At 38.3% G+C, this 22,496-nt stretch overlaps 1 protein-coding gene across 2 annotated transcripts in view; it reads left to right on the top strand.

Annotated features, from left to right (window-relative positions):
* The window catches only part of DISP1 (dispatched RND transporter family member 1), a 96,703-nt gene that overhangs the window by 53,173 nt on the left and 21,034 nt on the right, over nt 1-22,496 (top strand). For both annotated transcript variants that reach the window (XM_068404590.1, XM_068404580.1), the window contains exon 2: nt 9,064-9,600. In XM_068404590.1, the coding sequence (XP_068260691.1) occupies nt 9,095-9,600 (506 nt within the window). In that variant the 5' untranslated portion in view covers nt 9,064-9,094. The remainder of the gene's footprint in view (nt 1-9,063; nt 9,601-22,496) is intronic.

Genomic DNA, 22,496 nt, shown 5'->3' with positions numbered 1-22,496 from the left:
TAAAAACTTGGACCAGAGTTAGGATGCATAATTCTAAGGTCACACTGAGGGAAACTGAGCCCCAGTGTTTCCTTTGGTAAGATTTTCTTGCTTTACAGAGAGTAAAGATGCTTGTGGATGAGAAATTCCTTTTGCTACAACCAGAGCTCCTGTATTTCAGTGGAGGGGAAAGAGAGCTCTTCTAAAAAGCCAGCCCCAGGTGGGTTGTGACCTGCTTTGGAGTGGCAGGGGCTAGTTTATAAGATCTGCCCCAGGAGGATGCCAGTTCTGAGGTTTGCATCTGAGATACCTAGAGCTGAGGAAAAAACAGGAGTCTTCCAGAACACGAGGCTTGTGAGCATGTGAGGTTTGGTAGACAGTTGGAGCACACCCTGATAGAGCAGGCTGAGACCAGCTTGTGGCATTTCCCATCATAGCATTTCAAAAAGTTCCTCGTAATACAGCTCTGCAAATTGAGTGCAGTGTTCCCCACCTTAATGCTGAGCTCTTTCTAAACACGACCTGCTGCTTTATTCTTGAGGTCCTAGAATTGAGGGTTTAAATATCCCCAGAATTTGGCAATCTCTGTTTTTTCATTTTGACTTGAAAGTGACCAGGCCATCTTCTCTGCTCATGGAATTTTCAGCTTTTGCATTGTCTGTGATAATTCAGTTTGTTTTTTGTAAAGTCTTTTTTTAAAAAATGTATATGAGGAGTATGTGGAGATGTTCACTTTTGGACTACCAGGTCCTCAAGTGCTCAGGTGTGAAGGAAGCTCAAGAAAAGGCATTTTGGGTACAAATATCTTAAAATCTGGTGGGGGGGAAAGCCCTGTTTTTCCAAATAGTTTTTTGCTGTTGTTGAAGTGTCAGCAATTTGTAGCCACGCAGAGATGTTTTGTAAGAAATGCGTGACAACCAAAGGATGAAGTAAGAGCTTGGGGCTGGGGGATGAGACATACTGCCAGGAACTGATGAGGACTGAAATGAGTTTGAAAACCACTCCAGATGACACTCACTTTCTATTTTCAGTGTCCCACCTTCCTCAGCTCTTTCCATTTCAAGAATGCTGGTGGCAAGGTGGTGCCCCGTGTGCTTTCCACCTCAGCCCGTGTGTCGCAGCTCGAACAGGGGCCGGGCGCCCCGCCGTCGCACGTCCCACCGCTCCAGCGGGCGCGGGCAGACGAAGCTGCAGAGCCCGGCTCCAATCTCCGGCTCAGCCTTAACCAAACCCAGATCAAAGAGGGCTGGAACCAAGGGCGGGGAGCGGCCCCGGGCCTCCCGCAGCAGCAGCAGCAGGGAGGAGCCGGCGGGCCGCTGCCAGCTCCCTGACCTGCCGCGGGGAGGGGCGGCCCCGGCCCCGCAGCAGCGGCTCGGCTCGGCGCTCCCCGCTCGGGGCCATTGTTGGGGCGAGCGGCGAAGCGGGGCCGGCTCCCAGGTGGCTGCGGGGGATACCTGGCTGAAGAGAGGGCTGCTCACTCCTCACTGCTGCTCATCTTCGGCTCGGGTCTGGTGAGTGTTAAGGAGTGTGTTGTGTTGGATTGCTCCAAATCTGGCCGTGCGTTCCCGTAGTGTATTTTAGGTTACAGCTGAAAGAACTCGGGCTTTCAGAAAGCTTTAGGATGTAGGTTTAACTAAGACTATTGTGTACCTTCAGTTTATTTACACTAAAATCCTACTCTGTAATGCCAATAGACTACTGGGCTTGTAAAAGACTACAGCTGGGTAGAAATACTGGAGAGCTTAGAAGTGGATCCTGCTAGTGCTGAAGAGCCTGGTGAGAAAGGAAAACAACCCCCCCGACTCGGGATCCAGCTATTTCAACAGATGCACTATTATAAAAGTGGTGTGTAGCCTTCTTATTTGGCCTTCTTAGTGCGGCTCAGCAAATGGGAGACTTTAAACCAACATACACTTGGGAAATGAAGCGGGGGAAAAAAAAATCGGTTCTTGCATGTTTAGCTTTCGAAGAAAATTATTGTTGGACTGCTGGTGTAAAGCTATGTTGCTTTATTTTCTGTAGCTGAATGCAAAGAATGCTCAGTGTTTATCAAATAGGCGTGACTCCTGGTGTATACCCACTCGGTGCGCCCTGGCGTTCTTACTGAGTGTTTTGCTTGTTTTAATATACAGTAGTTGTAAAATTATGTTAGTGCTTCTATTAAAATATGAAGAAAAAATGCTATTATTAGTAACAGATTCTTGAAAGATGTTCAAACATAGCTTTTAAATTTGGACAGAAAACAAAAATTCTGCTTCTAAACAGATGGTTGAGAGGTTTCTTAACCTCTTATATCACACTAATGTAGTCAGGATGATGGTAGGCAGAGCTGGAGCTGTATCCTAGAGAGTATTACTTTTGTGTCTCTTTACAGCTGTAATAATTTAAATGTTAATCCCACAGCATGACGAAATAAAAACCTGTGGAACTTTCAACGCAAGTAACTCCTTTTACATCCAGAAAGAGACACATTTTGGTTTTCCCCCCTCTGTGTAACCAGGATTAGAGCTATTTTGGATCAGAATATTTGCAATTACAAAAACTTAAATGTCTTTCATATGGTAATAGAAAGTCACTACATTATGTAAATAAGATTTAATGTCGCTGACAGCGTCGCAGTTGTAAGTGATGTTTGGAGTTTTTTTAACAGCTTTCCATGCTCTTAAACTGTGCTGAGGTATACCTGCTTTCCAGAACTGTGCACGTTTTTTCTTGAAGAGGTATGTTTTGTTCCAATCATTTCTGCTTGTAGCTGTATCTCTTTCCAAAACTCAGAGTATTTGAAGCTTTTTTGGATTTTCTTAATACGTTTTTTCCTATTACCCCAATGTATATACGCTTAAGTTGTTTTTAAATAAAATTTTAGGATTATACAAAACTTCTGGAGGAGAATTTTCAGGGCTTCTTGTTGTTGTTTCTATCTATAGTTTAATGACATTTATTGTGAATTCTTACTTTAGAAAGACTTTGTAGTTAAAGCACTGCAATTGATTCCTTTAGTTGAAGGCCTGCAAATGATTTCTGTAAATGGTCTGCTGTTGTTTTACTGTTTGTGCCAGGAGAAGTAACTTCAGCTTAAAAGCAAAGCAAAGTCTATTTCTGAAGTTCTGAAGAATCTTCTTTTTCCCACCCTTTGCAGTCTTTCCCGGCTCCCTCACCCCACAGCTGTTGCTGGTGGGTCAGTTCATGTGCCAGCTTCTGGGAAGCACTGGTTTGGTGGTGCCCGTCTGTAGCACGAGCCGTTGTCCTGGCACGGTGACATCTGGAAACTCCCTGTCACAGGAATTGCAGTTCCCCAGCCAGCGTGCAACTCGGGAAAGGAACTCGTGGTGTCTCAGGTTCAGGATGGGACAGTTTCTCAACCCCTCAGAGGGATGGGAGAGCTAGGTGGCTTTTGAAACACTTGCTACAAAATGGAGAAGGGGAAATTTCCCTTCTGAAAATCTCTTCTGATTCAGAATTGTCTTCTAACTACTACTGCATGGCAAAAGTACTTACATTGCTGAAAATCTCCTTATTAACAGGGAGACATTAGTAGCGAAAATGGGTATTTATAGACTGCAGAAAATAAACTGACCGTAATGGCATTTCTCAAAAATTGTATCAATCCTCAAAGTGAAATGGTTGCATTAATAACTATATCGCCTAAGGTGGTGTGCTGATAAAATAAGAATCAGAGAATCTTCTTGAAGATGAAATATGTGTAAAATATACTTTAAATGCCTGAAAAAGAAATGGAAAGGACAGGGAAGGCTTGTTCTAGTGAGCATCTATATTTCGTGTAGTGAAAGCTTTTCAGGGAAGACCTAGTGGTTAACAGCTGAAATGGAAAAGCAAGAATCGGGGTATTGAGAGAAACCAAGCACCACATATGAATGCATAGGAGTAAGAGCTAGAGAATTTGAAGAATGTCTAGCTGAGAGCCAAAATGGAGATCAACAACCATAAAACATTAAAAAGCTGCTTGACTTGCTAAAGACCATTGCAATGATAGATAACTAGACGTCTCCCATAAAACCCAGTATCAAACACCAGGCACCACCTGTTACTCCTGCAAGCACTGAGAAAAAGCAAAGACGCAAAGAATTTTGGTGATGTGAAGGAGGAAAAAACCCTCCTTAACAGTGGCTGCGCACTGGCTGGCACAGCAAAGTCTGGAGAGGGTTTAACTGAGTTTACAGATTGAGACTGTGTAACTCATTTGCCACATTAAAAACCTTCAGCATCTTAAGGGACTATAAGACCATTATAATATTTCATCTGGAAGGGGACTTAATAGGTAGCACTGGGATTGTCAAATGTTGCTTATTTCAAGAATGCACTAGTTTTAGAATCCAGCTGGTTTAGATGAACTTTTGACATGAAAAGACATTTTTGTTACTTCAGACATGTTCATCTCAGAGCGGTGATTCTTTGTAGCTGACAGATCTGTAAGGTCCAGAAAACCTCAGCTGGTTCAGGTGGCGGAGTGGTGTGATGCTGACTACAGCTGAAAGGCTTTAGGTAACTTTTAAATGAAATTTGAGTTTTGTCCTACCTTAAACGAAAAATGCAAGGTCTTGTAACCAGCTTATTTTAATGCAAGGTACAGATTTTTGGAAATTTTTTTTTGTTTTCTTATATGGTTAAAACAACCCTCAACAATTAGCTGTTTTCTGTCATCTTCTAAAGATCTATAAATTATCTATACTAATATACTAGGTTATACTAAATTTCCACTACATCATTCCCTCTTGAATTTGCACTTCTGTCATTCTCAGTTGCAGGCATTATGAGTCCAGATGGGATTTGTTGAACCAATGTTTTTTTAAGTCTGTTTCTTTTTTTTGTTTAAAAAAAAAAAAGAAACTTTGAAGCAAAGAAAAATTCTTTCAGTTGTAGCTAAAGGAGCAGGTGAACTTAATCCAAGTCTAAAAAGAACATGCTAGTTAGGGAACACCAAATCCTACATAGTTTCAGTGTGGTACAGCATTACTTTATTTCCTGAAGGGCTTGCAATGCAGATGGCAGATGTCTGCTGGGTAAGCTGTGTTCATTGTTAGCTCCACAAATAATAGAGGGATTACTCCATAAAACTGTCACTAAGTACCATTGCCTTTACAGACTGTGGTACTTTCCAGATATGACACTCTTCCAAGCTGTTGTTTTGAACTTCATGGCTAAAGTGCTTTCTTAGCAGTTATGTTATCAAGCATGCAGTAATTAAAGATAATTCTAGTTTTCTTTCCTTAGTAGTCCAACTGGCATAATTTCTAAATAGATATTAATGTTTAAAATACTGTGTGTCCAGCTAGAGAGGTGGATACCTATGTGTGTTAAACATGTAAGTTAACACTTTTTCTAGTTGTATTTAATCTTGTGCTAAGTAGGGCTGTCTATATTAAAGCATGTATTATTTACAACCTTGTTATTCAGAATACCTGTCCATTGCTTCAGACTTATTCCAGTTTACATGTGAAGGTTTTGAAAAAACGCACTCTGTTGGAGAACACTAAATCCTAAAGCATTCCGAGGAATGCAGGAAAAATAAACTTTCAGCATTTTTCAATTGATTCAGAAATCTCAAAGACTGCATTTTGAAAAATTCTTGGGTTTAGATTTTTTTTTTCATGATGAACAGGTTCTTTGTTTTCCCAGGTCCATATGTTATTAAAATCTTCCTGTGCTTTTACCTGTTGTATTTAACTTGCCTGTTTGTGCATCCTCGAAAGGAGAGATTCTCAGTTAACTGTTTCCTTGGGCCATTACGTCTCACAGTAAGTTCCCAGTCACTTCACTTGTGGTAGGGGAGACACAATACAGAGAGATAGGAAGATCTGCTATGAATATATTTTGGTGCAATAGCTGCAGGTGAAGTTTTGCTGTCAGTGGAGTTGCAGTTGCTTCTATAGAGTGTGACACAAATGAAGTACCATAGTATATAATTTTTCATACCCTCAAAACATGAGTGAAACAAAACTTGGATAACATTAGACTTGTCAAGCGACATCAAATGTCTTACATTTGTTTAAAAAAAAGAAAAGCTACCAAACTAAATAAAGAATACAGCCCAACTCATATTCTAGAGAACAGGTTTCAGTCCCAGTTCTTCTTAACTGTGATTGAGTAAAATACTTAATAAGATGGCTACCTCAAGCATGCAAAGTAGTCTTGCTTACTTTAATATGGCATTGAAAGAGCTTCAGGTTAGGAAGGTGCTTCCATTGCCTTGCTCAAAGACTCCATGAAAATGGACAGAAATCAACAGTTTCTCAAGGCTTAGGAAGAAAGAATGAATCAGCTTGATCTGTTAAAATTGTTATAGCTTGAGATTGCTCTCCTTTTGAACAGGCTATTCATGAACTAAGGCACAATTATGTGTTGTGGTACTGATGATCGTCTTTGGCTTTTCTTTGAATGTATTAGTTTCTAAAGAGTCTTTCTGAACATTGTGTTTAAACTGAAAGGCGTGCAGGTAAATATTACATCTGTTGAAAATAAAGCATTTTCTCTTAGATCATATTAAATGAAGGCTGCTGGGCTGCCTGGAACAAAAGTTATAATTCCTGCCTTGGTGTTCATGAGGGGCACAGACACACTGAAGGCCATGAGCCTGTGTCTGTGCTGGGATTGCCCAGCTTCCGCGGGTGCGAGTTAGCTTGTATCTCTGTCTGGCACGTGTGTGCCTCACGTGTAAATGCGTGGTTTCCTTTATAAAGTGATTTGAAACAGCCACTAAAAATTACATTGTGTTGTCTCAGTTGCTGCATGCTGCAGATTGCTGAATGCTGCAGATGTCCTGGATTTAAAGCGAAAAGGATGGTGCATCTGTCTTCTTGAAGGGCTAGATATTCACAGTATCTCCATACTTTATTTTCAGTTATAATAGTAGTCTGCGGAACAGCAACTTTGATCAGTGTGCAGCAGTTTCAAGAGATGATATCGATGTGTCAGACTAACTCAGAAACAGAAATATAACAACATCACCGTGCAGCCTGTCTTTTATCTGAGTGAACGTGAAAATAAGCAGCCAGAAATTCCTAGCGTGCTGCCAGAGGACTCAAGAGGAGCTTTCTCTGCCTTGATGTCCAGCTCTCCTGTCAGCTTCGGCAGGCTTTGAAGCTGCCCACAGTGCGAGAGAAAACCAGACTGTTCAAACACAGCAGAATTTCACATAACTAATATATCTCTTCAGACTGAAACAAAGTTTAGCTGCTTGAATTTACTCTGTGTTCAGCAGAAAGTCCTCCATGGGCCTGACTGGCCTGGGCCAGGGGAGCGGGTACCTGCCAGGAATGCATGGAATTGGAAGCTGGAAAAAAATACGCTCATTGAGCAGCATATTCTCCTGTTCTGAGCGGTTATCTAAATGAAAGTGATTTCCCAGGGCATCTGGCTTTGCACATGATCTAGAACAAATAGCAGAGGATTAATTTTCGTTTCAGAAGTGAAGGATTTAGCTCTGTCGAGGGGAGGTGCCTCACAGGGGGGCTGCTGGCGGTAGCATTCCACTCTGCGAAACACCTTCTGCTCAGAATTAGCGTTCAGGCAATTAAATAGCTCAGCTGGCTGGGCAGGCTTAGCTCTCTGAGCACTCAGCAAAGGTGTCCAGGGAAGAAAACGAGTTAGAAACTTCCTTGCTTATCTGTCTTAATCTGTATGTTGTGTCTTTCTGCAAAGTTCAGTGTCTGTAATGCAAGCGTTGCAATTGGGACTTGGGATGTTGTTGATTAAATTCAGTATCAAAAAGGTAACATGAAGTTAACCAAAGCAGTTGTAATTAACTGATTGTTTTTTAAGCAAGTGTTGATTTATTTTTCTAAATAGTACATAATTAGTGTTCTTTCTTCCTTGTTCTCCTTTCTCCTCCTCTCTCCTCCCCATGTAACTTGGGAAACAAATTCTTATCTAAGTGTGATGTTTGACCTTTCGTGTTATTTATCAAAATAATAATCTCCAACTTAGTTTCAAAGCTGCTTAAAACATGATTATAGTTAACACAGGGGAAATTGGCTGCTGCGAGCACCTCAGGCAAAGTTTGGTTTTGAGCCAAGCTCCTCAGTCACTTTCCAGTGTTAATAGTTTTCACTTATTTACATTTTGCTTGAAAAAGACAAGACTTTAGAAGAAAATCTTTAATATCCTTTATTTACAGCACAGTGCATTTCTTAACTGCCTTTGGAATATGCATCACTTAGAAGCATGAGCTTCTCAATCAGCAGTAATTGAATCCTGGGATTATCTTTTTTTTAAGCTTAGGAAAAACATGTGATTGTATTCTATCTTAGAATTATAGAATCATTTAGGTTGGAAAAGACCTTTAAGATCATCGAGTCCAACCCTTAACCTAGCACTACCAAGTCCACACTAAACCGTGTCTCTAAGCACCACATCTACACATCTTTTAAATCCCTCCAGGGTATCTTCTTAGTGTTCGTAACAGTTCATTTTGAGCTTCTGCTAGAGACCTAGTCTACCATCCAGAAATTTTGACAGATGTTTGCTAAATTGGCTTGATTTATTTAAATAAGGCATTTTAAAATAAGAATTTAAATTCTAAATAAGAATTTCTTCAAAAATACAAATATGCTTCATTTTCAATAGAAATTGGAGATAGGAAAGGAGGTTACTGAAACCAGCACGTTAATGATTATTAGACAATCTCTACTGTGTGGTCCTGTCTCCTGCTAGCCTTCAAAGCACACAAGCCAATTGCAGTGCAAAGTGTGGAAGGCTACACAGTTTATACCAAAATCTGTTTTCATAAATAGTGGCTATTACTTAGTCTTGTGCAAAATGATCTTGTTCCCATGCATCTCAACCATTACTTGCTAGCTGTGACCTAGAGACTGTCAAATGTCTATTCATTTGACTTGTATTTTGGTTTAATCACTGAGCATTTCTGTAACTTCAATCTTAACTTTTTGTTGAACAAGTGAAAGTCCTTCAAAACTTGCTTGGCAGTGTGTGTGAGACGCGTTTCCATTTTCCTGTGTCGTGAAAGATGAAGATGAGAGAGGAGCTTTACTTATTTTAATCTAAAGTTATTTCTGAGCATCTGAAAACACCACAGATCTGTAAACTTTGCTTTATTTGTTTCTTCAGGAACATCACGTATCCATCAAGAACTTGGAGCATGGCTATGAGCAATGTCAGTGACTCTGTGATTCTGAGCAATGGCAGCATCTTATCAAATGCTACTGGCCCAGGTATTATTGCAGCTAACGATGGAGATGTTGCAGTCCAACAACTCCCATCCAAGGAAACACCAAGAACAAAAGCAAGTCCAAATGGCTGCCTGCAACTTAACGGTACAATCAAACCATCCTTTCTGCCTTTAGACAACCAAAGAACTCAGCAGATGTTGTCGCAATGCTGCCACCCTTGTCCATACCATCATTCTTTAGGTAGCCATAATAACAAGCAAGAATGTCATGCATTGGTTGGCAGCTCAGCACCATCTCCTGTGACTTCGTGCTGCAAGCAGCCACATACTGAGTATTCAGCATCTATTTGCCAAAAACATGCCCCCATATATCAGCCTGCCTGCTGTCTTCAGCCCTCCCCGTCCTTCTGCCTTCACCATCAGTGGCCTGACCATTTTCAGCATCAACCTGTGCAGCAACATATAGCCAGGACAAGGTAAGCAGATTGCATTATTTGTTAGTTCTCAGAATGGGTAGCCTTTTCCGTAACTGTTTAATTTTCTTACAAAAGCAGAAGATCAAAAAGGAAGATGAACCAAATTTCTTCCCCACTGATTTTACAAGTTAATCTTTGATGCGTTACCAACTCTTTTTTTTTAAGAAGAAACCAAGCCAGGAAACTAGTTTTGCTGTGATACATTAATATTTCTGAAGTGAATTATTTCTTTCCAGGGCAGGGGGAGGGAGGGAAGGCTGTTTTTTCTTGGGGATTGTTTGGAAGCTCATTAACTCTGTTACAAGATGCAGTGTACACTTGTATTGTGTGAAGCAAACCAATACAGAGATATCTAAGAAAACATTGGAAGAACTGATATGAGTTTTGACCAGACTATACAGACATATTTCCTCAAAAAGATACGCTGAAAAATACTTTCAACAATTCTATTCATAAGTGTTTTTTCTTTGTCAAGTCATCTGGTTCAGTGAGTTGCCCCATGTCTTTTCAGTGTATGTGTCTGCTAAACTTCAGATTTGTGCTTGGTTTGAGAAATTTTGGATTGTTGCAGGTTTTAATCCTTTCTATCCTCCGCTTCATATGAACTTGTCTTTTTATATCTATTAGCTTGGGAGTTGTGGTGACAGTAGTCCCAGCTACAAGGAGCAACAATCACAAGGAAAATCTTCTACAGCCTGCTGGTGCTGGGCAAAATCAGTCAGTCCAACACGCAATTTCTGAAAATCAAATTCCCTGTTGCAGTAAGATACTTCTAAGCTTTTTATGAAAGGTTATTTTTTTCTGAGTTGCAATTGAGACAAACTGGATGGATTTTCACTGCGGTAATAAAACCTACCCTTCTCTCTGCCATCCAACATCTGCATCCTTACTTGAAAACTTGGAGTTACAACTATTTCTCAGTCAGTTATAATGATTTTGTCTGATGAAATGCATGAACTAATTTTAAACTTCTGAGAATATCAGACTGGTAAAAATATATAATGTGGAAAAAGTCAAAGTGAATAAAGCTTTTTTTCATTAAGGTGAAAGCAGATGAAAATAAGGATAATAATACAAAGTGTGAATCAGCTTTCCCCTGCCAGTTATTCCTCTTACAAATGGAAAAATCTTAGTTGTTGGAACTGCTTACAATCAGAATGTTTTTTCCACCCCGTACTTGTTTAAATGTTAAGTAAAGGTGAAAACTTTTATGTAATTTTGTGTGCAGAGGTATGCAGGAGGTTGATTCGTTATAGAATCAGTCAGCCGTACTTTTCAAAATGTCAAAATGGGTGTACTAATTTCACTGTTTTTCTCCCTGTGCAGCAGGACTGTTAAACTTCATCTGTATTCCATAGTCTTGAGGAAGTGAACAAATGTGATCCACAATCTGGGTTTCTGTTCTAACTCTAGAAAAAAAAACAGTGAAAAGTTCTTCCAGATATGGTAAAATAATGTTTTCCATAGCACTTCACAAATACGAAGACTTTGTTTGAACTGATCCGATTACTGTCTTGAGCTAAGATGCTTTTTTTCATCTTGCATTTCCTCACTATGGTGTACATTTGTATATAAATGTACATAAATTATAAATAATGATTTATAGTAAATGTTTATCTTCTTGTTAGCAGTCCTTCTTGTTAGCAGTCAAAGTAAGGATACAATCTGACCTTTAAAGCATCTGTCGTTATTAACTCAACTGTCTACATTACCATACTCTACATATCCCTATCAAACAGTTACTGTTTCATTTCTGGACTTCCTTCTAGCTAAGGTAACTGGATTTTCTCAGCAAGAAGGTATTTGCAATGTGCCTCATAGGTCAGCAAATTAAATGAGTACATCTTCTAAGAGCCACCTACCTTCTGGTTGCTGTTACCTGTTCTTTTAGCTCTAAACATGTGGTAAATAGGACTCTGGTCCCGTGCCACGCTGGGGAAGCTGGACTTCTTGTGTACATTTTAACTCCTTAGACTGGCCGTGGCTGCATTAATGGACAATGCTTACGTTTAACTGTTATCACTTGTGTTATTGGTATGGAACCAAAGACTTCTTTTCTCTCTGAATATTCTACAAGGTGTGTCTAATGTTACAGTCTCCTGCTGCATTGTGAATCTAGTTTATCATACTGTGAGGACATTGCCAAGGAAGACATGCTGTTAGATGGTAAAAACAGGGAGCAACTGGATGCAGCCTTGCAGGTGGATGGTTGCGTACTCAGGAAGAGGCAGTCTGGCTTGTTGGTAGTTACTTTGCAGTGCTAGAGAGATAACTGTATGTTCATTTTTGACTTTCTCAGCTAACTTTCTGTACACAGATGAATAACACTTACGTGTGTGATATTTTTACATGATCTCTGTTCCATGCTCTAATTTTATTATAGTTTGAGCCTGTAATCTGCACAACAGCTTCTTCTCCAGATATTTTTCTTACAAGGCTAATTGGAAGTCATCCAGCTTTATAATATGTGCATGTTTTAACAGGGTTATTTAAAATGCAGGTTCTCATATGATACACTAATTAAATTCAGTGTATAGTCAAACAAGCTTTCATTTTGGTTCTTTGTATTTTTAAAAATTGCATTAAAATATTGTTATAGTTTTAAGAGGGGGGAAAAACGTGATTACATAGAGGGGAGTGAATACTCTTTGCAAACTGTATTGCTAATGCTTACAGCTCTGGGCAGGTAACCAATTGTTTCAGCACAACAGGTTTTGTCAGGTTTTGAAGCCCAAGGCTTAACATTTGTCGGTGACCTAATATTAAAGGAATGTGGCTCTGGTATATCATTGCAGACTGGAGTGTATAAAGAAGACAGATTGCAATAATGCCACAATTGTCCTATCCTCTTAAAGCTGACTGGATCTGGAATTTTGTAGTGTGTTCAGCTTTGAAGTTTAAACTAAATTACATGGAAATGTCATCTATACACCATAACTTGAATGTCTGGGAAACTGGTAATTTTTTGATTGGTTGAAAAGGCTTGTAGCATAAAAGAAAATGCTTGTAGTGGTTGGTGGTTTGCAATGTGATTGTGGCAAAAAATTCTATTGTAAAAGCAGTTAAATAGGTCAACTGTTGGTTGTAATGATCCTGATGATTTTTAGATATTTTTCTGAGGTTGGAAGATCTTGAGCAGTGTTTTGTGTTATTTTGTGCACATAGTTAAGAATGTAGTTCATTCAAACATATTCATACCTCTTTTTTTTTTTTTTTTTTTTTTTTAGTGGGCATAATATCTTGACTGCACAAACATGCCCTGGGAAATTCCAGCCATCTCTCCGTATCAGAATGCAATTGTCTGGGGGCTTGATTTGCTTTCTGACAAACAGTTTCTAAACTTACCTGTTTGGAGCATGGTATGATTAGTTCTTATTTTCAGGTACTATTGGAAGACTTTTTTTTTTCCAGCCTGCTCCTTTGGAGGGTTTCTGTTGAGGTAACCCATTTAGACTGAATGCACTTGTGTATCTCAAGAAAACTGTGGGGCTTAGAGCCACTGGGGAGGTGGGTAGTCACTGCCCCTCCTTTGCTACCATCTGCTTCTGTAATCATCAGCAACCTTCTGTGAGTAGACAGTAGAAATGAGGAAGAAGAACCAAGTAAGGCTGTTAATCTGGAAGAAGCATGAAGACTGATGCTTCACAACTGGAAGCACCAAGTTAGGAGTCACTAGGGAAGAGTAAAACTATGCAGCCCAGCCACATGTTTAGTGGGATGAAAGGAGGATAAAATTAATGAAGGGTTGCATATTTTGGCAGAACTAAACAGTACAGTAAAGAAATGTAAAACCGGGAAACTCTTAAAATCATTCCTGGTATTTGTCAGAATCTATTATTTATATAGGAATGTATGCATGTAAATAGGAACAGAAGAGGAAGCATGTGCAGAAATCATTCAGTAAGTTGTCTCAGGGTTGTGGAAAGCGTGGGGTAACAGTGCTGTGCATGGCTGTTGTCTCTGGTACCAAATTGAATTCCTCCTCAGACTTGTATGTGAACTTTTTAACGGGAAAACACCAGTTAAAAGCTGCCTGTATCCTTGCTGATCTTGATGCCAACTCTTTTGGAATCTCTCTTTGGTGATACAGTTTAGAAAACTTAGGTCTATGGACTCAGGAGACAAAAGGTAGGGGAGAAGAGGTCAGGGAGCTGCAAAAGAACCAATGGTACTTCTGATAAGGAAACTGCTCCAAACTGCCAGTGCAGGTAGTGCTTGCACTTCTGCAATACTGAACCAATAAATTCATACTCTTCGCTCAGCGTAGACCTGCTCTATATCACCTACCATTATTTACCTTTCAAGACTCTACTGTTAATGCTTTTGGCTAAAGCAGGTAAAAGAACTGTTCTGAAAAACATCTGAATTCTCTCAGGTAAAATAGGATAAAAGGACATGTGGGATGATCTCTCCATGATCATGCAGTCATCTCAAGCTAGAACATGAAAATAAAATCAGTTTAAAGCCTCACAGAATCATTAGTTTCGCTAAAATTTAAGACTTTGGGATATATATAAATCGCTCCTCATCCCCCACCAGCCTGGTTTGGAGGTTTTAGCTCCCAAAGCTTGGTTTGTTTGAATTGCTGGATTTGGAGTTTTCGCTTTGCTAGACCAATTTGTATTCTAAGCAAGGCAAAAACCATAATACTTCAGAGTCAGGAAACTGGTAAAGCGTTAATAGCTTCAGACTTGTTGTGCGTATTCCTTTCAGTTAGATTTAAGCCTTCTTGTGAACTGTTGTGGCATTGCAGATTTATGTGACGGTTCTGGGATTCTGAGCTCTGCTGTATCTCACAAGTTCTGTGCCACACAGTTCAAACAGTATTACAGACATACTTGAATACTTACGCTTTAATTAATACTTTAAAAAGGAGATCTATAAAAATGAAAAAGCTGTGAAGTAAGGATAGAATATAACTGCCTCTTACCCATTTTATATTTTCCTTCTAGTTACTTGACATAAAGATTAGAACCAGAAAGAAATAAAAAGCTCTTGTTTTTTCAAAAAGCAAGGGAATGTTTGCCAAATACCAATCTTAATAACAAGACTTTGTTATGAAACAGCTCCCTGCTTGATTCCAGGAAAAGGATAATTGTTATCTAGTACATTCTGCGTGGCTTGGAGAGCTGATTATACGTATGCATGTATATATGATATTTTCAAATATTCTCATTTCAGCAATGTTAACGGTTCACAAGAACTCCTACATGGAGTTTTTTAAAGAAAGTATTTTCCACCTATCTAAATATTTTCCATTTTGAAAATTGTTAGCTTCTGCTGTATTTGATGCACTAAAAGATATTTTTTTTTCACTTTTTATATTAAATGTGTACTAATGTCTTTTGTACAAAATATATGCATATACTATATTATAGATTAATAAAAGTTACTCCCTTCCCCTAGGAAGATTAAAAATAGATATCTTTAAAAAAAATTGTTTAGGTCAGATTTTTTAAGGTTGTTTCTAAAACTTTTTATCAACCTTTAGCAATTAAAAGGCAAAAGCTGTTACCATCATTTCATTCAGTGTTCAGGGTGTTGCAAATATTGATTCGCGCTGTAGAACAGGAGTTCCTGTGTGTTGGTAATTTGTATGGAAACAATGCAAATTCTAGCTCTATGCTCGTTTAAGCCATTTATTCCATGCTAAAATAGGAATTCTTTATCCAATGGTTTCCCAGAATGAAGAGGCTTGGAGGCACATGGGAAACACAAACTAGATTCTCCTTTCATGTTGCACCATTAACAGCCCGGTGGCATACTTGGGGATTTTAATGTAGTTGAGGAAAGGAAGGCGAATGTGAAGCAGTCTCATGCATCCTTCTGAATCTGAGTCCAAATGTGGGATTTTCTGTTGTGCACGTGTGGAAGAGCTCTCCCTGCAACCAGATAAACAAACTGGTTCTATTTCTTTCTCTGAAATAATTTTTCATGGCAGTCACTAATTTGAGCTGTGCACTCTCATTTTTGCTCGTTTTACTCATTTTTACTTTTAGTCTTATATTATCCCTGAGTGTGATACCTTAAGAGGCTTATTCTGGTTTTATTAATTCATTTACTTTTCCCATGATAATTATTGTGCGTTGTTGGCTATGCAAACAACATGCTGCACTTTCTATTAGTCTTGCACAGAGCTGAAAGCAAAGGGCTGACACGCAGAGACAGGAATACAAATAAAAAGCGCCATTTATAATTCAGTGGCTGACCAAATTAAAACTAACATGCTTGGAGAAATACTAAGTGCACTTAAAAAAAAAAAAATTAATTCATTAGACAGTCCAAGGGATTTTTGCAGGTTTTTAATTGTACTAATTAAGCATTAGGATTTCTCTCAACTTCAGGTTGCTTTGAAGAAAGCATTTTTGCAATAGGAAAATGAAATTTGGAAGGTGTCTGCTCTGGTCTGAGGTACTCTGCAGCCGAGTACAAGCCTGGCCATATTTTGACCGTTTGTCTCTGCCACTTACAAACTCCAGGTTCTGTGTGTGCTTGAAGATGGATTTCCAGTGCCCTGTATCTGTCACTTTTCCTTGAACAACAGAAGAGCTGGTACTCAACTAGCAATCTGATGGGCCTTTGAACTGCACTTTTCAGAAGGCATAAAGCTGATAGCGTGAGGGAAAAGGTAAAAGACATGGGTCCTTTCTTTTGTACTAAATTGACTGGAAAATCGGCATCAGCTGTGTTCATTCTTGAAATCGGTGTGTTTTTTGAGATGACTTTTTAAACTGAGCATTTACGTACACATATTTAGAAAAAAAAAAAAGTGGCAGAACAGCCAAAATGACGGCAGTTTGTTGGAGTGCTTTGACTGTATTTAGTTGTTCTCATATACTTTTAATTTTATAGTAGGTTGTGGTAAGGTTCAAAGGTGAAACAAGACAACACTAGACAACAAAGAGCAAAAGTCTAAACTAAATGTCGCCAGTGACCTGATTTTCAGCACTCTTTAAGAGATGGGATTTGGAAGATTTGAGTATTCCTACTTAAAAGTTTTCAGTCTTCCTTATGATAGGGCAGAAGTGTAGAATGAGGAATATCGACTTTAGAAAGCTCTTTGTAAGTTGCCATGATTATCTCTGTCTCTAGCTCTTTCCAAAATCACTTGTCCTTCCTTGCTGATGGTATTTCAATGTCGTCTTCATCTCCTAGTAGGTAATAATTGATGTGCATGCTTTTAAGTAGTCAGTGGTGCTCAAACACTAAAACAAAACAAAAAATCCCCAAAACAATGCTACACTAAGATTGCTATGAGATTTCTACCCAGGATATCTGCTGAATAAAAAAATCCCTTAAAGCCTTGGCTATCAATGCAAAATAGAAATGAGATGGTACCACTAACAGATCAGTACAGGTAAGGGAAGTTACAGGTAGAAATCCTAAGTTATCAGTACCAGTCATATTTCAGAAAGACTAGCCTCTCTCTTTGGAAATTAGGGGTTTTTTTTAAATAAAATCATAAATAGATGAATGTACTGGACTAGAAAAGCTTACAGGCATCACTTCTCCTACTTTTCTAGTATTTTCTAGGATGTTAATGGGATACCTTTCCGCAGAATTCTTGTGTGACATTTCCAGTTCGTAGGATGTTTGGTTCATTCAGTCAAGTGGATGAACTTCTGCTAACTTTTTGCTGAACAGTTTTGATTATATTAAATCTGGTTTATAGTCTGTTTTATCTTGCAGTGCTTTTTGGGGGTCTTAGCTACAATACTGAAAACCTTTAAATGTTCAGTAAATATCCCCTTTTTTGGGGAATGAGCAAACACAACATTTACACTCAGGAGGTACAGAAGGTGATGTCACATTATATATGTACAGTTTTTCATCTATGTCAGCATAAGCTAAAGAGCCTTCTTTGTGTAATTAGTAAATCCTTTTAAATCTTTCAATTGTGTTAAATATACATGTGGTTTATATAATTCAAAAATTACAACATTCTAAGTCACAAAATTCACAGACATTGGAACAGCAGCTCAACACCAAAATGTATGTTTGAAGTTAAATACTTCTCTAAATTTAGAACAGAATTGCTTAAGTAACAGCGTTTTCATTTGCTGCAAGAGATTAAGTACATAGAAGGATAAAAACTAGTGTTTGTCCCCGTAGACAGTCAAATAATTTGGAGAAATTGTAAGGGCTCGTAGTCTATCTTCAGAAAAGCTCTCTAGTCAAAGGAGGTTTCTGAGAGCAAAAATGAACCCCCGAGTGAGTTACATTCACAAATTCTTACATCTGCATAGGAAGGAAGGCTGAAGCATGTACCAGTTGAAGCGTGATATATGACAGTCTGAAGTCTTCCTACTCCAGAGTCAAACTTACATATGCTTAATGTCGATCATTAATGCCTATAAGAACATGGATTTCAGCCTTTGTGGTGAAATACCTTCATAAAAATAGGTGCTCTTGTACATATCTGTCATTCTCTTTGGTATCATGGGATGGAGTTTTTCTTGTGTGTATGTTGTGATTTCTTGGGTCATGTTAATTTCCTGTCTGTCAGAGAAATACAAGATGTGACCATGACCTCGTGTTGCTCCATTCAACTGGGAAGTGTAATAAAAACAGCTTTGAAATAAAATATTTCTAAGGAAGGAACTTTTTGCCAGTAAAAATGCTGAAAACTACTCTAGTCATCATTTAAATCCCAGAACATATCTATTAATTTCACTGTAATTACTGAGAAAAGAAAAAAGACTAATGGTTTTAGACTTGTGAAGGATCTTGAAATAATATTAGTCTGCTCCAAATTAGCTGTTGGCTTGTTTTCAAATAGTGATTCATGGTGGTATTTTACTAAGCCTTTTTTATTGTCTTGAATAGTTCAGAACTTTTGTTTAACTTGCTAAGCTGTACTATATGTGGTCCTGCCCTTAGTGCTCCCGAAGTTAAAAGAATACATATATATAGCTTCAATTAAACCTTTTGAAGAAGAATATGCTTTAAATTATGTATAAACTTTGCCATTTAAAGCTGCGACAATCCAGTTTAAGTATGTTTGATGGCAGTTTTCTTATTGACAGTTTGAGAACTGTGTTTAAAAGTGGCTACACTCATTGGAGAAAAGTTTAGGGAAAGAAGAATACAAGAAAAGTACTTGTAGAGTGTATATTACTTGGCTCCTTCATGCACTGTCAGATTTTCCAACAGAGAAGGTGATTTACTTCCTGTTCAAGACAAGTGAACCAGGTAGATGCTATTAAGGAAAAGAGCCAGCTTTCCTAGCAGTTGGTAACACTTAGTCAGTTGTTGAAGATGAAAGAGGGAAGGCATTAGAAGTCGCTATTGCAAAAATGAGGTTCTAAGGAACCTTAAACTGAAAACTTAATAAATAAATCCCTGGCTCCTGAATGTGCACCATCCATATGGAGCAGTGAGGAAAAGGGGGGGTAAGGGGGGACAAACCCCAAACCTTGGGGATGTTTATAGGAGCATTTCAATTTCAAGTCATCTGTATGCTATAAATTTACAGACGTTTTAATTTTAGCATATAATGAATGATATTGGGATACTAAACTCATCAAAATAACTTCCAAATGAAAATGCGTATGTATAGGATGTCAGTACGATTGCATTGACCTTTTCCCATTTCTGTTGACTTGATGGAAACACACTTTCCTGTTGTATGTTGGCATGAGCCAGAAGTTTGTGATGGGGAGGTGTCAAAACTACCTGTTAGTTTTTCAAAGTAGGTTAATACAGTTTAGTATTTATTTCATAGCAGAAAGAAAGTGAGCAAAACCTTGACTTAGTTAATTGTATAGGGTTTGTCACTGACGTTCAAGGAATCTGTTTTTATCCAGTGTGCATGCTGTAGGTCAGTAAAGCATACACTTTAATGCTAAATTTAAATCAAACAGAGCAAGAATCACTCGGACAGTGATTTTATTATTGTTAACATCATCTTTACAATTGCTTTCCTTGCAGAAAGGCAATGTTATTTGCTCATACTTGCTGTGAACATAGAGCAGATCCTCAGTTGGAACTGAAGAGGTAGGTAAGAATACAAGAGCAGACAAGAACCTTTATAAAGCTTGGTATCTCGACTATAAAAATGTGAATTGACATCTATAGTACAATTGCCAAATAGCATATTGATTTTTGGTGTCTTTACTAAAAGACTTTCCTTTTGCTTAATTTAATGCATAAGAATAGTCTTAGCAGAAATAATTCATAAATATAAGGTTAAGCAAAGCTCCAGCGTTGAGATTTCACACTTTTTAATGGGATGAAATAACAGTTAGTTTCATATCATCTCACCCTGATAATCTAGAGATAAAAAAAATAAAATCCTTTTGGATTTTTCCTTGACATTTTATGTGGGAGAGAACAAGAAAATTCTTTGCATTTTTCTTGCTTTCAATAAAACCTTAAAAAAAGCATCTTATCAGAAAACTGAATTCTCTGTCATCTTTACAACATCGGTCTGCTGTGGGTTGTCCTATTCTTCCTTTATAGATGTAAATAAGTAAAGCTAAGTGCAGAAAAATACAATAAGCACTACATGTTTAAAAAACATATAGAGTTTAAAAAACATATGATTAGAATCAAGGAAAACTCTACACATCATAGCAAAAAATTAAATTGGGAGGCTTGTAAAAAGTTTTTTGGCAGCTTAATCTGTTGGATTTGTTGTCTGAGTGATGGTAGTGATTGTTAAAATGATAAAGCATGTAGGTGTTATACCTGATATAGCAGCAAAAGCTAGCTTGATATTTAAGAGCAATTCAGATTGTTCTTATGGGTCAGTGACATACTGAAAACACGAGGATTGTCTTCCTCTGCTGGGATTTAGTTTGTATTGTATGTTCTAATGGAAGGTGTACAATATGATGCATATCTCATTCTATCCTGCAGGGGATTTAGCTTATCCTTGAGTGTAATAATGACAAAAAGCGATGTTTTATCACTTCTTGTAACCAGATCTACCAACAAAGGGAATAGCTTTCCTCTGGCAAAGTAAAGCATTGAGGTTAAGCACCTCATAATCCTTGGACAGGAGAGTCTTTATATTGATTTTTTTTCTCCCAGTAAGTACAGCTATTTATTGTAACTTAACATTTTTTACTCAAATCTTTAAGTGGAAAGGCAAGGGTGCAAAATTAGTTTTTATGCTGTTGGCCTTTTAATGATTAATTTTTTTTGTATCACTGTGTTCAGACACCTGTGGTATACAGGGTGCTTCAGAAAGACGATAATTGTGTCCTAAAGAGTACACTATATCACAAATATACTGTGTGTTCTTGTGGAAGTGATGTTATTTGTATCAAGAAAAATAATACATCCCTTTTACGAACACCTGTGTGAGGAACGTAGAATTAAGATTATGTGAAACAGTCAGTGTTTGTCCATACTGCCAGAAGCTGAAGGTGTTACAGATCTACTGCAGTGTCTACAATTTTCATCTATTCTGGATCCCATTCTGCTGGAGCAGTTGTCATGATTTCTTCTGCTACTGTGTTATCTGCAGTACTATTAGTGATCATGTACAGCCCTGTAACAACTGCTTTATGGTAAATAGCTGTAAGCTATACATTTATTTTCAAAATTTTGTTCAGCTCAGCACCAAAATGAAGGAGACCAGCCATCTGACCAGTTAGTTTTCTCTCAATGATTTTATTTGGAGAATTGGGCTTTTCCTAATCTGTCAAGTTTCTGTGAGTGACCATTTTCATGCTATACTTGCGCCTGAGTTTGAGCCCTGAAATTATGGTTGGCTGTCACTGTTCATATTCAAACGTCACCGAACACGAATCTCAGCTGGATTTACTAAGGGATGGCATTTATCAGCAGTCAATACTTTTTCACCTGAGACCATTTTCTGCAATGAAGTAGGAAAAGTGGTTGCAAAGACTGGTGCATATCCTTCTGCAATGCTTCTAGTCTATTCAGCTGGGGGTTCATAATAAACTGCTTGATGGTGGGTGATGGTCTGAAGAAGAGCAGTGCTTCCTCAGTTAGTGCTGGTTCCAGCTGGGAAATGGTACCTTAAAACCAAGGCTGGAAGCTGGCTCAGCTACAGAAAAGCACCGGAATTCAAAATATTTTAGGAAGGCATTGTTTGGATAAGTTAATACAAAAGTATGTTTTGAGATGTATTGACACTTTTTAACTGTTTTTTGTTAAAAAAAAAAAAAAGTTACTATCGATGTAGGCAGGAATGCTGATGTTCAAAATCATATTACTATCTTTTCCAGTCTTTTAGGTTATTGATAGTCACTAACACTTTTTAAAAGGTTGATTGCTCCACAACAGGTAGAAAACTCTCTTTAAAATATGCTTTGAAACACAGCCCATTTTCCTAATTTTTTACTTCATGGCTATCTTCTGCAGGGTTTCTTGCACCCACTTAGGAAGCAGCTAGCATTGATTCCTTGTGGTGTGAGGCAAAGGTGGTTACTTAAATTGATACCTTTGTCACAACTGGGGTTTGTGAAGACAGCCTGCAAAATCTTGGAATATCTAGGTACTTTTATTGTCCTCTGACACATTCAGGTTTGTATTCCCCTGAAATGTATTAGATGAATAAAACAAATACACTGTAAAAATATTAAACCATCCATAATTTTATTATTCAGTGTTAAATTCATTTGGAATGGTCCGATGCTGAGGAACACGCTCGTGAAACATTGCTTTGTGCTATGTAATGTCTGGGTAACATGAAGGTTATAGAACTAGATTTAGTAATATTTATGATTTCCAAAAGCTTGCTCTTCATTGTGGTTCTTGAAATGGGACCAAACTCCCGTCTCTGTTATACCCATGCCAATCTACTAACTTTCATGAGAAAATTCATTCAGTGCTGTAACTGAAGGGAAACTTTGGCTTCATTAAGAACCTGAAGGCAGGATGTGGCCAAGTGGCATGGTGTGTTCCCTTCAGGAAACTAGAGC

The sequence above is a fragment of the Nyctibius grandis genome, chromosome 1 (genome assembly GCF_013368605.1).
Source record: "Nyctibius grandis isolate bNycGra1 chromosome 1, bNycGra1.pri, whole genome shotgun sequence".
Lineage (NCBI taxonomy): Eukaryota > Metazoa > Chordata > Aves > Nyctibiiformes > Nyctibiidae > Nyctibius > Nyctibius grandis.
The sequence above is the reverse complement of the archived record's forward strand: the minus strand, read 5'-3'. Positions and strand labels throughout refer to the sequence as shown.